This window comes from Lingula anatina, chromosome 1 (assembly GCF_051362555.1).
Source record: "Lingula anatina isolate TDL-2025a chromosome 1, LinAna3.0, whole genome shotgun sequence".
NCBI classification, from domain to species: domain Eukaryota; kingdom Metazoa; phylum Brachiopoda; class Lingulata; order Lingulida; family Lingulidae; genus Lingula; species Lingula anatina.
In genome coordinates this window covers 21,355,492-21,368,708 of record NC_141767.1, presented here as the reverse complement: position 1 = coordinate 21,368,708, position 13,217 = coordinate 21,355,492, and the positions used below count along the sequence as shown (strand labels likewise).

The window sequence follows — 13,217 nt, the reverse complement described above, 5'->3', positions numbered from 1 at the left end:
ATAATTACTTTAAGACTAAGTAAATTACATACGGTGGTCGGTTGCTATGACAAGTGACCTTATCAAGGACATTTTTGTGTACGAACATCTTATAAAACTTTTGAAGCTCAATACTCTGCTAAATGATAAAACGGCTGCAAACGAACTTAAATTCGTGGGAGTGTTTTAAAATATGCTTTGGGTTGACATTTTACATCATAAAACATAGTTTAAAACTTTTGAAATAATGATTCATGATGGAAAGTGTTCTAGGCACTACACACGCATCCCGGATACAGTGTCAAGGTTACGATATTAGTTCGTCATATAATGCTTAATGTAGCCAAATGTTCACAAGCACAACGAAGCTCTGTTTTTGCTCCAAAGTAAGTAAGATAAGTCCATGTAACTGAAAATTGTCAATTATTAATTACGAAAACTAATAAGATGCGCAGTTACAAAACTGGGGAGATAATATAACGACTTCCAAACTATATAAGTGCCATAATATAAAAATAATAAAGTATGTAAATGAGTGTAACCAAGATTAATTAAGAAAATTATGAGAAATAACAACAGCTTTAGGAGCAAAAAGTTGGCACAAATGAAAATAAAAGGCCATAAGATGTGAGAGAAGCTCACATCCCCGTAAAAGTAGGCAGAAATGTAAATTTTAAAACTACTTCTAGGGGCTTGCCACCGTGTTGATCCACTTGGCTCTCCACGACAAATTTGAAAAAAAAAAAGAATATCATTTCCGCCTTCTATATTTAGAGTGGCCAACCCACTTTGATGACCAGGTAGGGACCAATTTTGCGTATTCCAAAGTCGTTACATAGTAAATTATTACTTTGTAAGCTTTGTCCAGGTGTTCATTTGTGGTTTTTTTTCGGTTCCCTTGAAAATGATTTCTAATGTAAATTGTTTATTGCTCAAATTCCTTCTAAGAAACAGCGTTGTCCTTGCATTACAGCACGTCTGCTTATTTTAATGACTCAAGAATAACCACTCGTGTTCCCTTCGACCAATGAATTACCGGTAGCAGATTGAATATATTCTTATTTAAACATAGACCATGTCTTGTGAGGAACCAAAATTTATCCCCACCCAGTATTTTCAAGTATTCCATACATAACACTTTCCATTTGCGCTCATTGTTTTCGTTAATTAATTTTTGTACCCATGCGAGTTTAAGCGCTCTTGAAAAAGACTTGAAGTCGGGGACTCTTAGTCCACCGTCTATATAGTCTTGCCTCATTCTGATTCTTTTTATCTTTTTTACATTCAAAGTTAGTCCCTGTTTTTTTTTTCTAAAAGGTTTGTTTTTGTTATAATCTCTCAAGAGATTATAACAGAGTATAGCCATCAATGGAGGTCATGTGGTCTAAAGACAAACTCAGATATCAGAATAATAGCTATAACTGCCGTTTTTGTGGTAAAACAGGATATATTATATATCTGTGAATTGTTCACAATGTTATTATTGTAAAATATAGATCTCATACGAAGAGTTATTATCCCTTTAATATGTATATTATCGTAAGAAGTTCGAAACCATGCAGGTAAGTTGTGAATAGACGTGTACATATTGATAGTTTATATTAGACAAAGCGTCAAGGTATCAGAGGTTAAAGATTTCTAGTCTTTTTTCCCTCTGATGTCTGTGAATTTACCTGTAACAAGATTATTACCTGTTCTATGAACAGATCATTGAAGAATAAAATTCTTCAAACCTCCCACTGCATTTTCCCTTTATTCAAGTGTGACGTTTAAAATTGACTATCATCTCGCAAAACAAACGACCTATCCATTCCGTCTTCTTAAATTTCAGCCAATGAAAATGTGATTAAATACTGCAAAAGTTAAACATGGTGGCATTTTCAGCTCTTGTACAATGGGTTTAACCTGAATTTCAGGCAACTAACAATTCAATTCTCACAAATAGAGTTATGTAGCTGGTGGAATAGTAAGCTTTGAAAATGCAGCTGGTTGTCTGACCTCTCAATTTATACACCTGGTTAACTTAAAATGAATATTCAACGTAATGATATAATAATGATTAACTATGAATAAATAAAAAGAAATGTTATTTAAGTTGAATATCAACCGTTACTTGATAAATATTTTGTTAACTTTTCCTTCATGTTTATTTGAGGGGGTTTTGGTTTCTTTTGAAAATGACTTCTAATGCAATTAATTTCCTGCTATACTTCCTTCTGAGAAACACCACTGCATTACAGCACCGCAGTACCTTAGCACTTTTGCTAAGGACAACCACTCACGTTCACATTGGCCAATAAATTACTAGATCCACTGGGGGTGCAGTGCTGAGAAGTCATCTGCATTTTTTATAATCCCCGAAAATCGTTAAAAATATGTGTGTTGGTGCAGTGATAATAAAACAAGTTTCTACTCTTACGTTGTATTTCTATATACAACATGCGTAACACATTGTACATGTAACACTGTTTTTGCTATTTTTTAAATGCATGTCACATGCGGATGAGTGAAAGCAAGGATCAAATGCCTGTGCCTTTTTTTTTTACTAATTATGGTCAATTTAAATCTGTCAGCTACAATCGTTTGGGTTAATCGTTTGTAAAACGCTCTCAGACCTATACATCGTAAGGTTGACTTGCTACCCAAGTCAACATTGCGATATAGGCTCTTGTAAAACAGTCCACTTTAATTGCAAAAAAAATGATATTGTTACTTACACGGAACTAATTAGCACTGACATCTCGGTAGCGGTTATATGCAATTAATGTCTAACTTCTACCAGTGACGTCGCGTATTTAGTCCATTAACCAAAAAGAGTGCCGAATTATGTCAACAAGGAATTAGGCGCACCTGATATACCTAGTATATAAACCAAAAACGTTCTTGGTTTTTAAACTCATAAGACTGAAGGTCCGCTTTAATAACTGTTGTAGAGTATGAGTATGACAACCGCGATGAAGCACCTTTGTGTTGCGCTTGCATTCGTGATGGCTTTAGAATGCTGTGGTGTTTTAGGTAGGTTATAATCACTTTTTTCACTTGTAATCATTTTAAGTATAGGCGGATTTAGGATACCAATAGTTTTTTCTCTTTTACGAGTCCACCTATGTCAGGACAAAAAGGACGAAAAAATTTTGCTGCCATATTTTTCCCTTGGTGCAAAACTATGCCTTTCAATTTTAACCAAGTGCTCTTTTCATGAAGACACATTGAATTTTTATGTCCACAGCGAAATGCGTCAAAGGTCGTCAAAGATACAAAACTGCAAATGCATTTATCTAATAGCACCTATTTCTTGAATTTTAGGTAGGCTGGACTGGGTTAGAGTTGTGAAGCACCCTCATTGCAGGCGCTTCGATGTCTATGTGTATATCGACTGTGATAAACCCTGGCTTTTTTACCGCCCCTCCAGCAGCCAGTTCTCCTTGTTGTGTCGCTACTGTAGAGAGGGTATTGAGAATTACTGGTCCAGAGGAATTTCCTATGCCGGCAGTACTTGGATTGTGAACAGCAAAACAATTTTGAGAAGTAGCGGGGACAGGAAGAAAATTGAGGTTTGTGTTGTTTTTTGTCTCAGCAAGATTTGCATCAAACCAATAAATGGTTATGTGTTCAGAAACATACTATTAGATTCAATAATAATCCTACAGCAGTTCCAGGTATAGCTTTAAAATTCAGATTGAATAAAGGAATCGTACTGCTGATTTTGGCACAAAAAAAAAAAAAAAAAAAAAAAAAAAAAAAAAAAAAAAAAAAAAAAACGATAAGCCGATTTCCCAGGGGCTCACAGCATCTCAAAAAGTCAAATCAACATGAGCATTAGCGCAACACAAGTCGTAAGCGTAAGCAATATAAGTGTAAATAAGTAAAAGGTTTCCAAATATTAATCGGACTATTGGCGGCTTTTAAATCCCCTCCTTTGCCCTATAAACGTGTGATTTAACACATTTAATTGATAACTTGTCAAAGCACATCTTTTGCACGTTTGCAGATTAACATGAGCATTAATGCTATATTATGTCATAAGGGCAAGAAATGTGAATAGGTACAACCTGTCTTAAGATAAATCGACCTGTCTACCACAATGAAACCCCGCATCTTCACTTGTCAATGCGCATCTTTTGCACATTTTTTTTACTTTATCTTACAATTTCAGCTTCAGTGGCGAAAATCGTCGAGTCGCTCACACAATTCTGACATCTTGAAGATGACGGTGAAATATCTGAGCAAGAGAGGTGATGCTACCGCCCTTTTCAAGGAGACCTGTGCTCATGAGATCGGCCATTCTTTTCTCAGAGATGCTCACGGCATTAAATACAGTTGGGGTCATAAAGGTATTTTTTTTTTTTTTTTTTTTTTGCTGATTTTCTTAAGATGTTGTGTGGACATCGTCAGAAATATTTTCTGGATGATCAGTTTATTCCCGTCCTGTCCTAACTATAATCATTACATCTCCATCTTTTAATTCTGCCGATGAATGACGAACATCGAAATTATAGTTGTACAGAGTAAGGATAGTATTTTGAACCTTTACAGACTTATAAACGCCTCTTGCTATTCTGACCGATGATTTTACTTGCAGCTAATAAACGTCATTAAAGACGATTTAAAATGCAAATTGGAATAATGAACACGATTCTTTGATTGATAATAACTATAACTGAAAAGGAGAGAAGGGTGTGTCCTACATATTGAATACGTACGCACCCCCCCCCCACACACACACACAATGACATTGCTGCACTGTGTGCCTCTCATATAAAAGGCTTCTCTTCTCTTATTCCCATTCCTTCTAACTGAATAAATAAATGTACTCAATTCTACACATTTATATTAAATTTAAAAAAGTTTGGAGATACATGTGCACTCTAAACAAGCAAGGAAGCAAACGTTTTATTAAATACCCATTATAAATCACTTGTTAATTGAAAAAAGCCCTTTCTTAAATGAAATCTTTTGATATATTTAGGTACCTCAAGCGTTTTTGGAGGATTAAAATCATCTACGCCAGCCTACCCCAGCAGCGGAGAGATAGACCTGATGAAGTACTACACGGGCGGTACCAGTAATTTCTATAACAGAGTGGTCGCCGCCGAAAGTGATGTGAAGGATTTAGTGTTCAAAGTTAGAGACAGTTACAAGACCAATACTGGTAAGATGTTTGATATTCTGCGTGAACGTTCACACTTTTCGAAAAGGTATAGTTACTCATTTTGACCCATTAATCACAAGGACTAAATGCCTCTTGCAAAGAAGTGATGTATCATCTTAAATGGGATACAACAAATCAATAATGATTCTTTTAGTACATTGCTTTGAGAAACCTTTTTTAGTGAAGTTCTTTTTTATTTTGCAGGCGGATGCTGATTGCCAGGCTTTCCCTTTACTTTTTGAGAAAACCCGAAAAAAAACGTATCCGAACGGAATGTAGACACTTTTGAGAAGGCTGTAAGGCCCCATTCCCATAGCTCATGTACCTGACGCGTGTTTGAAATATTACAATTAGATCGTTAAACGCATTGTCACCCTACGATATTTCCCATACTCCAGATTTTCTCAAGAAATAAAGACATCTGAGGACCAGATTGCAAGGAACTGTGGTGTTGTACTTATTCATACACATTTTCTCGATACGACACATAACTTGGTCATTATTATTATGGCATTTTGTCATGGAATCACCACATTCATTCGTAGAGCTCGGTAGTGGTGCATAACGCTTTGGATGAAGAACGTGGATCAGCTGTTAAATAAAAAAATCTTGAGAAATGATATATCAATGATTTGTATTTTATTTATTTAATACTACTAAATACATACAATTAAGTCTAGGACAATTGCGCCAGGACAATCCCCCCAGTCTCCCCCCTCCGACCCCCCCTAAGACAACCCCCTTTCCAGGAAAGGTATGCACTGCTTTTGAATTATTTAATTGAGGGATTTCTACATTTCTGAGATATTTTACTGAAATTAAGAAAGGAGATAGAAAATGAAATAAAAACAAAACTATTGCCTATTTTAACGAAAATGAGATGGGTGAGACTATCTGTTTACCCCTCCTTTACCTGGTGATGGGAATTATCCGGGGGTTAATTGTCCATACCAATGACAATAATTATTTAAAGACTAAGTTAATTACATACGGTGGCTGGTTGCCATGACAAGTGACCTTATCAAGGACATTTTTGTGTACGAACATTTGATAAAAATTATAAAACTTCTTGGAGCTGAATACCCTGCAAAATGATCAAACAGCTGCAAGCGAACTTTAATTCTTGGGAGTGTTTTAAAATATGCTTGTGGTTGACATTTTACATCATACAACATAGTTTAAAACTTTTGAAAAAAAAAAGATTCACAATGGAAAGTGTTCGAGGCACTACACACGCATCCCGGATACAGTGCCAAGGTTACGATAGAGCTATCGTCCCTTTATCAGTTCGTCATAAAATACTTGCGGTAAAAGTAGGCAGAAATGTAAACTTTAAAACCACTTCTAGGGGCTTGCCACTGTGTTGATCCACTTGGTTGACAAATTTAAAAAAAAAAAGAATATCATTTCCGCCTTCTATATTTAGAGTGGCCAACCCAAGTTTATTTCCAGGTAGGGACCAATTTTGCGTATTCCAAAGTCGTTACATAGTAGATTACTACTTTGTAAGTTTTTCCTACATGTTAATTTGTGGGTTTTATCGGTTCTCTTCAAAATGATTTCTAATGTAAAGTGTTTCTTGCTCAAATTCCTTCTGAAAAACAGCGTTGTCCATGCATTATAACACGTTTGCTTATTTTTATGACTCAAGAATAACTACAATGCATTACCGGTTGCATTGCTGAGACGTCATCGGCAAGTTACTGTCTTATCAAACCTCGTTGAAGTCGCCCAATTTTTGTACGTTGGCACGATTATAGTAGAACGGACCTACTAGTATGTTTTACGTCTAAATACAAGGTACACAAGCCACCCATTGCGTATTTTTATTATATATATATAGCTAAGTAGGGAGTACTGCATGCGTGTAGCAAAAAGGGGGGAAGGAAGCTAGGTCCATGTGGCGTTTTTTTTTTGTTTTTTTTTCATTCAATTCCTACAACGCTGTAAAACCTATATCGAAAAGCCGACTTGTTATCCAAGCTAAGCCGTCTTCACGGACCCTAAAGAGATTTATTAGATCTTGTAAACACACTCTTTAAATTGAAAATAAAATTGGTATCGGTTCTCTCGCGGAAGTAATAAACACTGACATCTCGCTAGAGGACACGTCGTGTCCTGAGTCCATTAACCGTAAAAAAGTGCTTAGTTATGTTAATGAGGAAGTAGGCGCACCTGATATACCTGGTATATAAACCAGAAACGTTCTTGGTTTTTAAACTCATTAGACTGTGAAGGTCCGCTTTAATAACTGTTGTGGAGTATGAGTATGACAACCGCGATGAAGCACCTTTGTGTTGCGCTTGCATTCGTGATGACTTTAGAATGCTGCGGCGTTTTAGGTAAGTAATGCTCATTTTTTTATTGTAAAAACTAAAGGCCCTCTCCACGGAATCTACCCGCCCTCTGAACATGATTTACTCCTCAAGAAAAGGGCAATTTCCTCCTTTTTGGAAATTATTGGTCAACCCATCTCTGCACTTGGGTTCTATGTCGTGTGACTGTGGGGATTTTCAAACGCGTGGAGAGTACCTTTCAGTACAGTGCGGGTTCAGGATACCATTAAGCACTTATTTTTCACAAATTCAGCTATGTTACGACATAAGGGACCAATGAAAAAGAGCAAAGTAACCCATTAAAACTGATTTTATCTAGCTGTCATACTTTTCCCTAGTTGCGTATGTTCACCTTTTTAGTCAATCAAAGTACCATCTTGAGAGAGAGAGAGAGAGAGAGAGAGAGAGAGGTTAGACACATTGCTGAATTTTTATGTCCAAAGCGACGCGCATTATTGTCGTCTCCCGTAGTTACAGATAATATGCCACAAACGCTATATTTTGATGCAAAATAAATAAATAAATAAATAGTAGGCCTACTTTTCTTTTTTAAATTTCAGGTAGACTTGATTGGGTTAAAGTTGTGAAGCGTCCGGCGTGCAATCGTTTCGACGTCACTGTGTATATCGACTGTGATAAACCTCTGATTTTGTACCGCCCCTCCAACAGCCAGTTTTCCATGTTGTGCCGTTACTGTAGAGAAGGGATTAAAAGATACTGGTCCAGAGGAATTTCCTATGCCGGAAGTACTTGGAAAGTGAATGTCAACACAGTTTTAAGAAGCAGAGGTGACAGGAAGAAAATTAAGGTGTGCCTTTTCCTCTCAGTAAGATTTGCATCAAACCATTATTAATAAAAATATGTCTAAAACAGATATACTATTGAATTCAATGATTATCTTCCAGCGATTCCAGGTACAGTTTTTAGTTTTAATCAGTGTTAGAAATTAAGGCTGGACCGTCTGCCCGGGGCTGACAACTTTCAGAACGGGCTGAGAAGTTTTCCCACCCAGCAGACATTCAGTCCAGCTACTTTTCAAGATGGCTGGACTTTCGGTCCAGCAACTTATTTTCCTAAGAGGCAAACACTGGTTTTAATATTCAGACTGTAAAGGCACCGTAAAGCTGAATTTGGCGCACAGATTACGATAAGCAGACTTTTCAGGTTTAAGAACGTCAATATTTGGATACTTGTTTACAGTTCCTATACCAAATTTTGGCTTGAAATTACGATTAGCGGACTCGTCAAGACATTACAGCAAGTTTTGGACACTTATTTTCGAAAATTTTCGAAATTTAAAGTCATTAAACCGGATCAACATGCACATTAAGGCTTTATTTTTTCATAAGCGCAAGAAGTAGAAATGTGACTAGGTACAACCTGTGTAAAGATAAATTGGCAATAAAAAACCCTCATTCGCCCTGTAAACGTGTGATTTAACACGTTTAAAGTTAACTTGTCAAAACGCATCTTTTGCGCGGGTTTTTAAATTTTTATCTTACAATTTCAGCTTCAGTGGCGAAAATCGTCTAGTCGTTCACACAATTCTGACATCTTGAAAATGACGGTGAAATATTTGAGCAAGAGAAGTGATGCTGCTGCCCTCTTCAAAGAGACCTGCGCTCATGAGATCGGCCATTCTTTTCTCAGAGATGCCCACGGCATTAAATACAGTTGGGGACATAAAGGTATTGGTTTGATTCAAATCAGCATTACAGTTATTGTGCGGACGTTTTCTGCAAGATTTTTGGTTTCTTCCCGGGGCCTACCGTCCTGTCCTAACTATAACTTTCTAACTCCCATATTTTTGTACGACCGACGAATGGTGAACATCCAAATCATGTTTGTACAGGGCATTGAGGAGGTTTACAGGCTCGTATATGTTGACCGATCACTTTAGTTGCAGCAAACAAACGGCAATAAGGACTGTATGCCAAAGAGAATAAAGAACACGTAAACCAGATAAATAATAACTGCAGCACCATTGACTTTTATTAAGGAGTCACGGGGGGAAAGAGGGAGAAAAGGATATACCTTTCATATTTAATGAGGGAGCACGCGCACACACACTCACACGAACGCACACACACACACACACACATCAATGCATGTTCTATGGTAAAGCCTCTATAACCACGTAACTTCTAAACGAACACATAAATGTACACTATTTTAAAATTTTATATTTCTTTTAATTGAAGATTTCTCTAGCATTAATCTACTATTTGGAAGTACTCCAAACTTACAAAGATAGGAAACAAACGTTGGCACCCTTTAGAAATCAATTGTTTATTGATTGGAATAACAGGTACCTTTAAAAAGCCATTTTTTGACTAAATCTTTTGATTTAAAGGTACCTCAAGCATCTTTGGAGGAAGAAAATCAAGTGCGCCATCTTACCCCAGCAGCGGAGAGATAGACCTGATGAAGTACTACAAGGGCAGTGCCAGTAATTTCTATAGCAGAGTGGTCGCCGCCGAAAGTGATGTGGAGGATTTAGTGTTCAAAGTTAGAGACAGTTACACCACTAATTCTGGTAAGATGTTTGATATTCTAGGTGAACGTAAACACTTCGAAATGTTACCGATATGACACTGACTTTACTGACTTTACTCATAAATTCCAAATATCTCTTGCAAATAGCTGATGAACATTTTCAAATGGATGATGACAGAGTAGTAATCCTTCAGTCAATCGCTTACGGAATCCTTTTTAATGAAGTGCCTTTTTATTTTGCAGGTAAATGTTGATTGTCAGGCTTTCCCTTTACCTTTTGAGAAAAGCTGAAGGAACGTATTCGAAAAGAACTGGGACGCTTTTGAGAAGAGTGCAAAACTATAAATGTAACTCTTTTTAGAGGTTGACTTTTCCGAGACAAACCAACCTCCATTAAAGCTATTCCAAATAATAAGAATATGTCACACAGATATTTCTCTATTTCTGTGCACATTTCAGTGCTGTCCAGCGATAATTAAATTTGACGCTATTACTCAATTGTCTGGTAAGCACAGAGACAGAAGGTCTCAGTCTCGTTAAGAGAACTAGAATTACGCAGACGATTTTGGCATATTTAAGCCTAACATTTTAACAAAATATAAATTTATAATAATCCATACGCCAAACAAAATGGTTTTCACATCAATATCTTTTATATTTATTATTTTTGAAGATTTGAAAATAAAATCAAGGCTTTGGGAGTTTTTCACCATTGCATACTTTATAAAAAAGCACTTTTTTGTGTCTCCATTGTTTACACACACTGCCTCGCTGTCGAGAAAACAGAACTGTCTGGCAAAATGCGGAAGTTGAAGTTAAAATGTCGGCTCCTTATTGCCCAAAACAACATGGTTTTAAAATTTGCGCCCTCTGCAATATACCTTTCTACGACTTCTAACGTATTCTTCAAATTATGATGTTTTTGTGACACCGAATATTGGTGGGGTGAGGAGAGATTCCCTTCGATACACCTAACACTATAAATACAAATAGCATCCCCCTTAAAATATAGACAAAAATAATGTCGTTTTAAGCAACGTATTTACCTTTCAACACAGCAAAACATTTCCAATATATCTTTTCTAATGACACCCGAAAACAATCGTTAACTATGATTTTTCGGGGGGAAATCTCACACTGGGCATCTTTAAGTTGGTTTTTGTATTAACGTATCAGTGCAGCCAGCAGCATTGATATTACATCGGAATTAAACCAGTCTATATTACCGCCAGACAAACTGTTCTGTGGGTCCTGCAATAACTGTATTGTCGTAAAAACAGGTTAATGCTCAGTCTGGAACTAAGGGGAGGATGGCAAACTTTTGGGTCGTTGACCAAGTGTCTGAAAAATATTATATACACAGAGACAGAAATTTCAAGAAATATCATCATTTTATGCTCATTTATGTGTTAGGGCCCTTGATCTACCAGATGTAAGCTTATTGTAAACGGCATCACACGCAATAACAGTTGAAAAAAAAGGAAAAGTGCCTGTATAGCTAATTATACTGTATGCATTTGTAGTATCTATAGTTTCACGGACTATAGTGAAATTTGTTTTTAGTTTCTTGCCTGACTTTACTTATTGTCACTACTTTTTATCTTTACTGTGAGCTTACATTTTTACAGTTTTTACACAAATTGTCAACGCTCCGTTCAGACACTTTGCAGATCTACATAGGATAATGAGATGGTCAGTATACACATACACTCAGAGATGACATTAAACTGATAAATTGTGGTAGTTGAGAGCACATTCATACAGCATATGGTACATGTAAGACGAAATTTCTTTACCTAACAAACAACTTCAGGCCTTATAAACGGGTTAGGCGTTTTCTAGCGCGAGCCTCAGATTTGGGAGCACAAATGCACAAATTAACGATTCCAGCCACGTATTATCACCCAAAAGTAAAATTACTTGCCACAAGCACAGCGTTTTATTACACAAACCGTTTATCCGCTTATCTACTCTTTCGGTACGTCCCCTATATGAGCCGGAGATTGTCGAGAACGCATCGCTGCCGTATAAAAAAACAGGGGGCCTATGTATACAGTCAGAGGCCCGGATGGAAGCTGGCCACATTGTTTATGAAATGAATGGTTTAGAAACGCTAAGTTTGTGACAAGTAATTCTACGTTGGGGGTAGTTAATTCGTGGCTGGAGTCTTTAATTTATGCACTTGTGCTCCCAAAACTAAGCCTATAAAACTATTATAAAACGGCAATCATCGGCTATAAGGCCTAAACCTAATGGAGCAAAAGGTTGACATAAGAGAAAAAATGGCCACAAGATGTGAGAGAACCTGCTCACATCCCCTCCCCGCTAATCATAGAATACTTGAGCCAAGGTAGCAGAGATTTAAAGAAACGAACAACTTGTAGCGGCTTGTCAGTGTGATGACTGTAACCGTTGTTGACCCTCTCGGTTAATCACGCTTAATTTGAATTTATTAAAAATTTCCGCGTTTTTTATTCATAGAGGCCACTCAAACTTGATTTCCAAGTAGCCACTAAATTTGCACATTTTAAATCGTTATGCTAGACTAAATTTGCATATTTTAAATCGTAATGCTATTAATTACTATTTTAAAGCTTTTCCTGCATGTTAATTTGTTTTGCCTATGATTTCTTCTTAGAAACACCGCTGTTTATGGTTTCTCTTGAATATGATTTCCAATATAAATAGTTTCCTCTTCAAATTCCTTCTAAGAAACACCGCTGTATTACAGCACGTTTACCTAATTCTAATGGTTATAGGATAACAACTCACGTCTACATTGGTCAATAAATTACAGATCCACAACTTCTACTTGAATTTTAAATGTACCCTATACAGAATCAAGCCGCAAAAAAAAAAAATTTCCTCGGGGGGAAAAGCAACTTTCTCCTGCACACGAATCATTGCTCTATTTGTCCCTGCACTTGGATCCGTTGTTTATTAGTTTTAACCCTTAATCTAAATGAGTGGTCAGTCCTTTAGAACACCATGTCTTCCTTTGCATTTTAGAAGGAACTATTGATGTCAGGTACTTTAAATTGACGGATTTTATAATTGATTGGATTGGGAAAGATTGGTAGCTTTGAATAGCTCAGAATATTTAGACATAGAAAATATGACCTTAGGAAATTTTCAAACGCGCATAGTAAACCTTCAATAAAATCATTCTAGGAACACGTATACATAAAAATCAGATAACACTTTGACGCCTGTGGATAAAACAAGATGCGACATTGATGAAAGAAGATACTGGA

General features: G+C 36.6%; 2 protein-coding genes across 2 annotated transcripts; both read left to right on the top strand.

Moving 5' to 3' along the window:
* Nucleotides 1-2,853: 2,853 nt before the first annotated feature.
* Nucleotides 2,854-5,753, top strand: LOC106163437 (uncharacterized). Its single transcript, XM_087018995.1, has 5 exons — nucleotides 2,854-2,998; nucleotides 3,290-3,533; nucleotides 4,136-4,313; nucleotides 4,949-5,131; nucleotides 5,336-5,753. The coding sequence occupies exons 1-5, from the start codon at nucleotides 2,916-2,918 to the stop codon at nucleotides 5,344-5,346; spliced, it is 699 nt and encodes a 232-aa protein (XP_086875121.1). The 5' UTR covers nucleotides 2,854-2,915; the 3' UTR covers nucleotides 5,347-5,753.
* Nucleotides 5,754-7,296: 1,543 nt separating this feature from the next.
* Nucleotides 7,297-10,697, top strand: LOC106168761 (uncharacterized). The gene is made up of 5 exons (XM_087018909.1): nucleotides 7,297-7,473; nucleotides 8,028-8,275; nucleotides 8,978-9,155; nucleotides 9,821-10,003; nucleotides 10,207-10,697. The coding sequence occupies exons 1-5, from the start codon at nucleotides 7,395-7,397 to the stop codon at nucleotides 10,215-10,217; spliced, it is 699 nt and encodes a 232-aa protein (XP_086875035.1). The 5' UTR covers nucleotides 7,297-7,394; the 3' UTR covers nucleotides 10,218-10,697.
* Nucleotides 10,698-13,217: the final 2,520 nt, after the last annotated feature.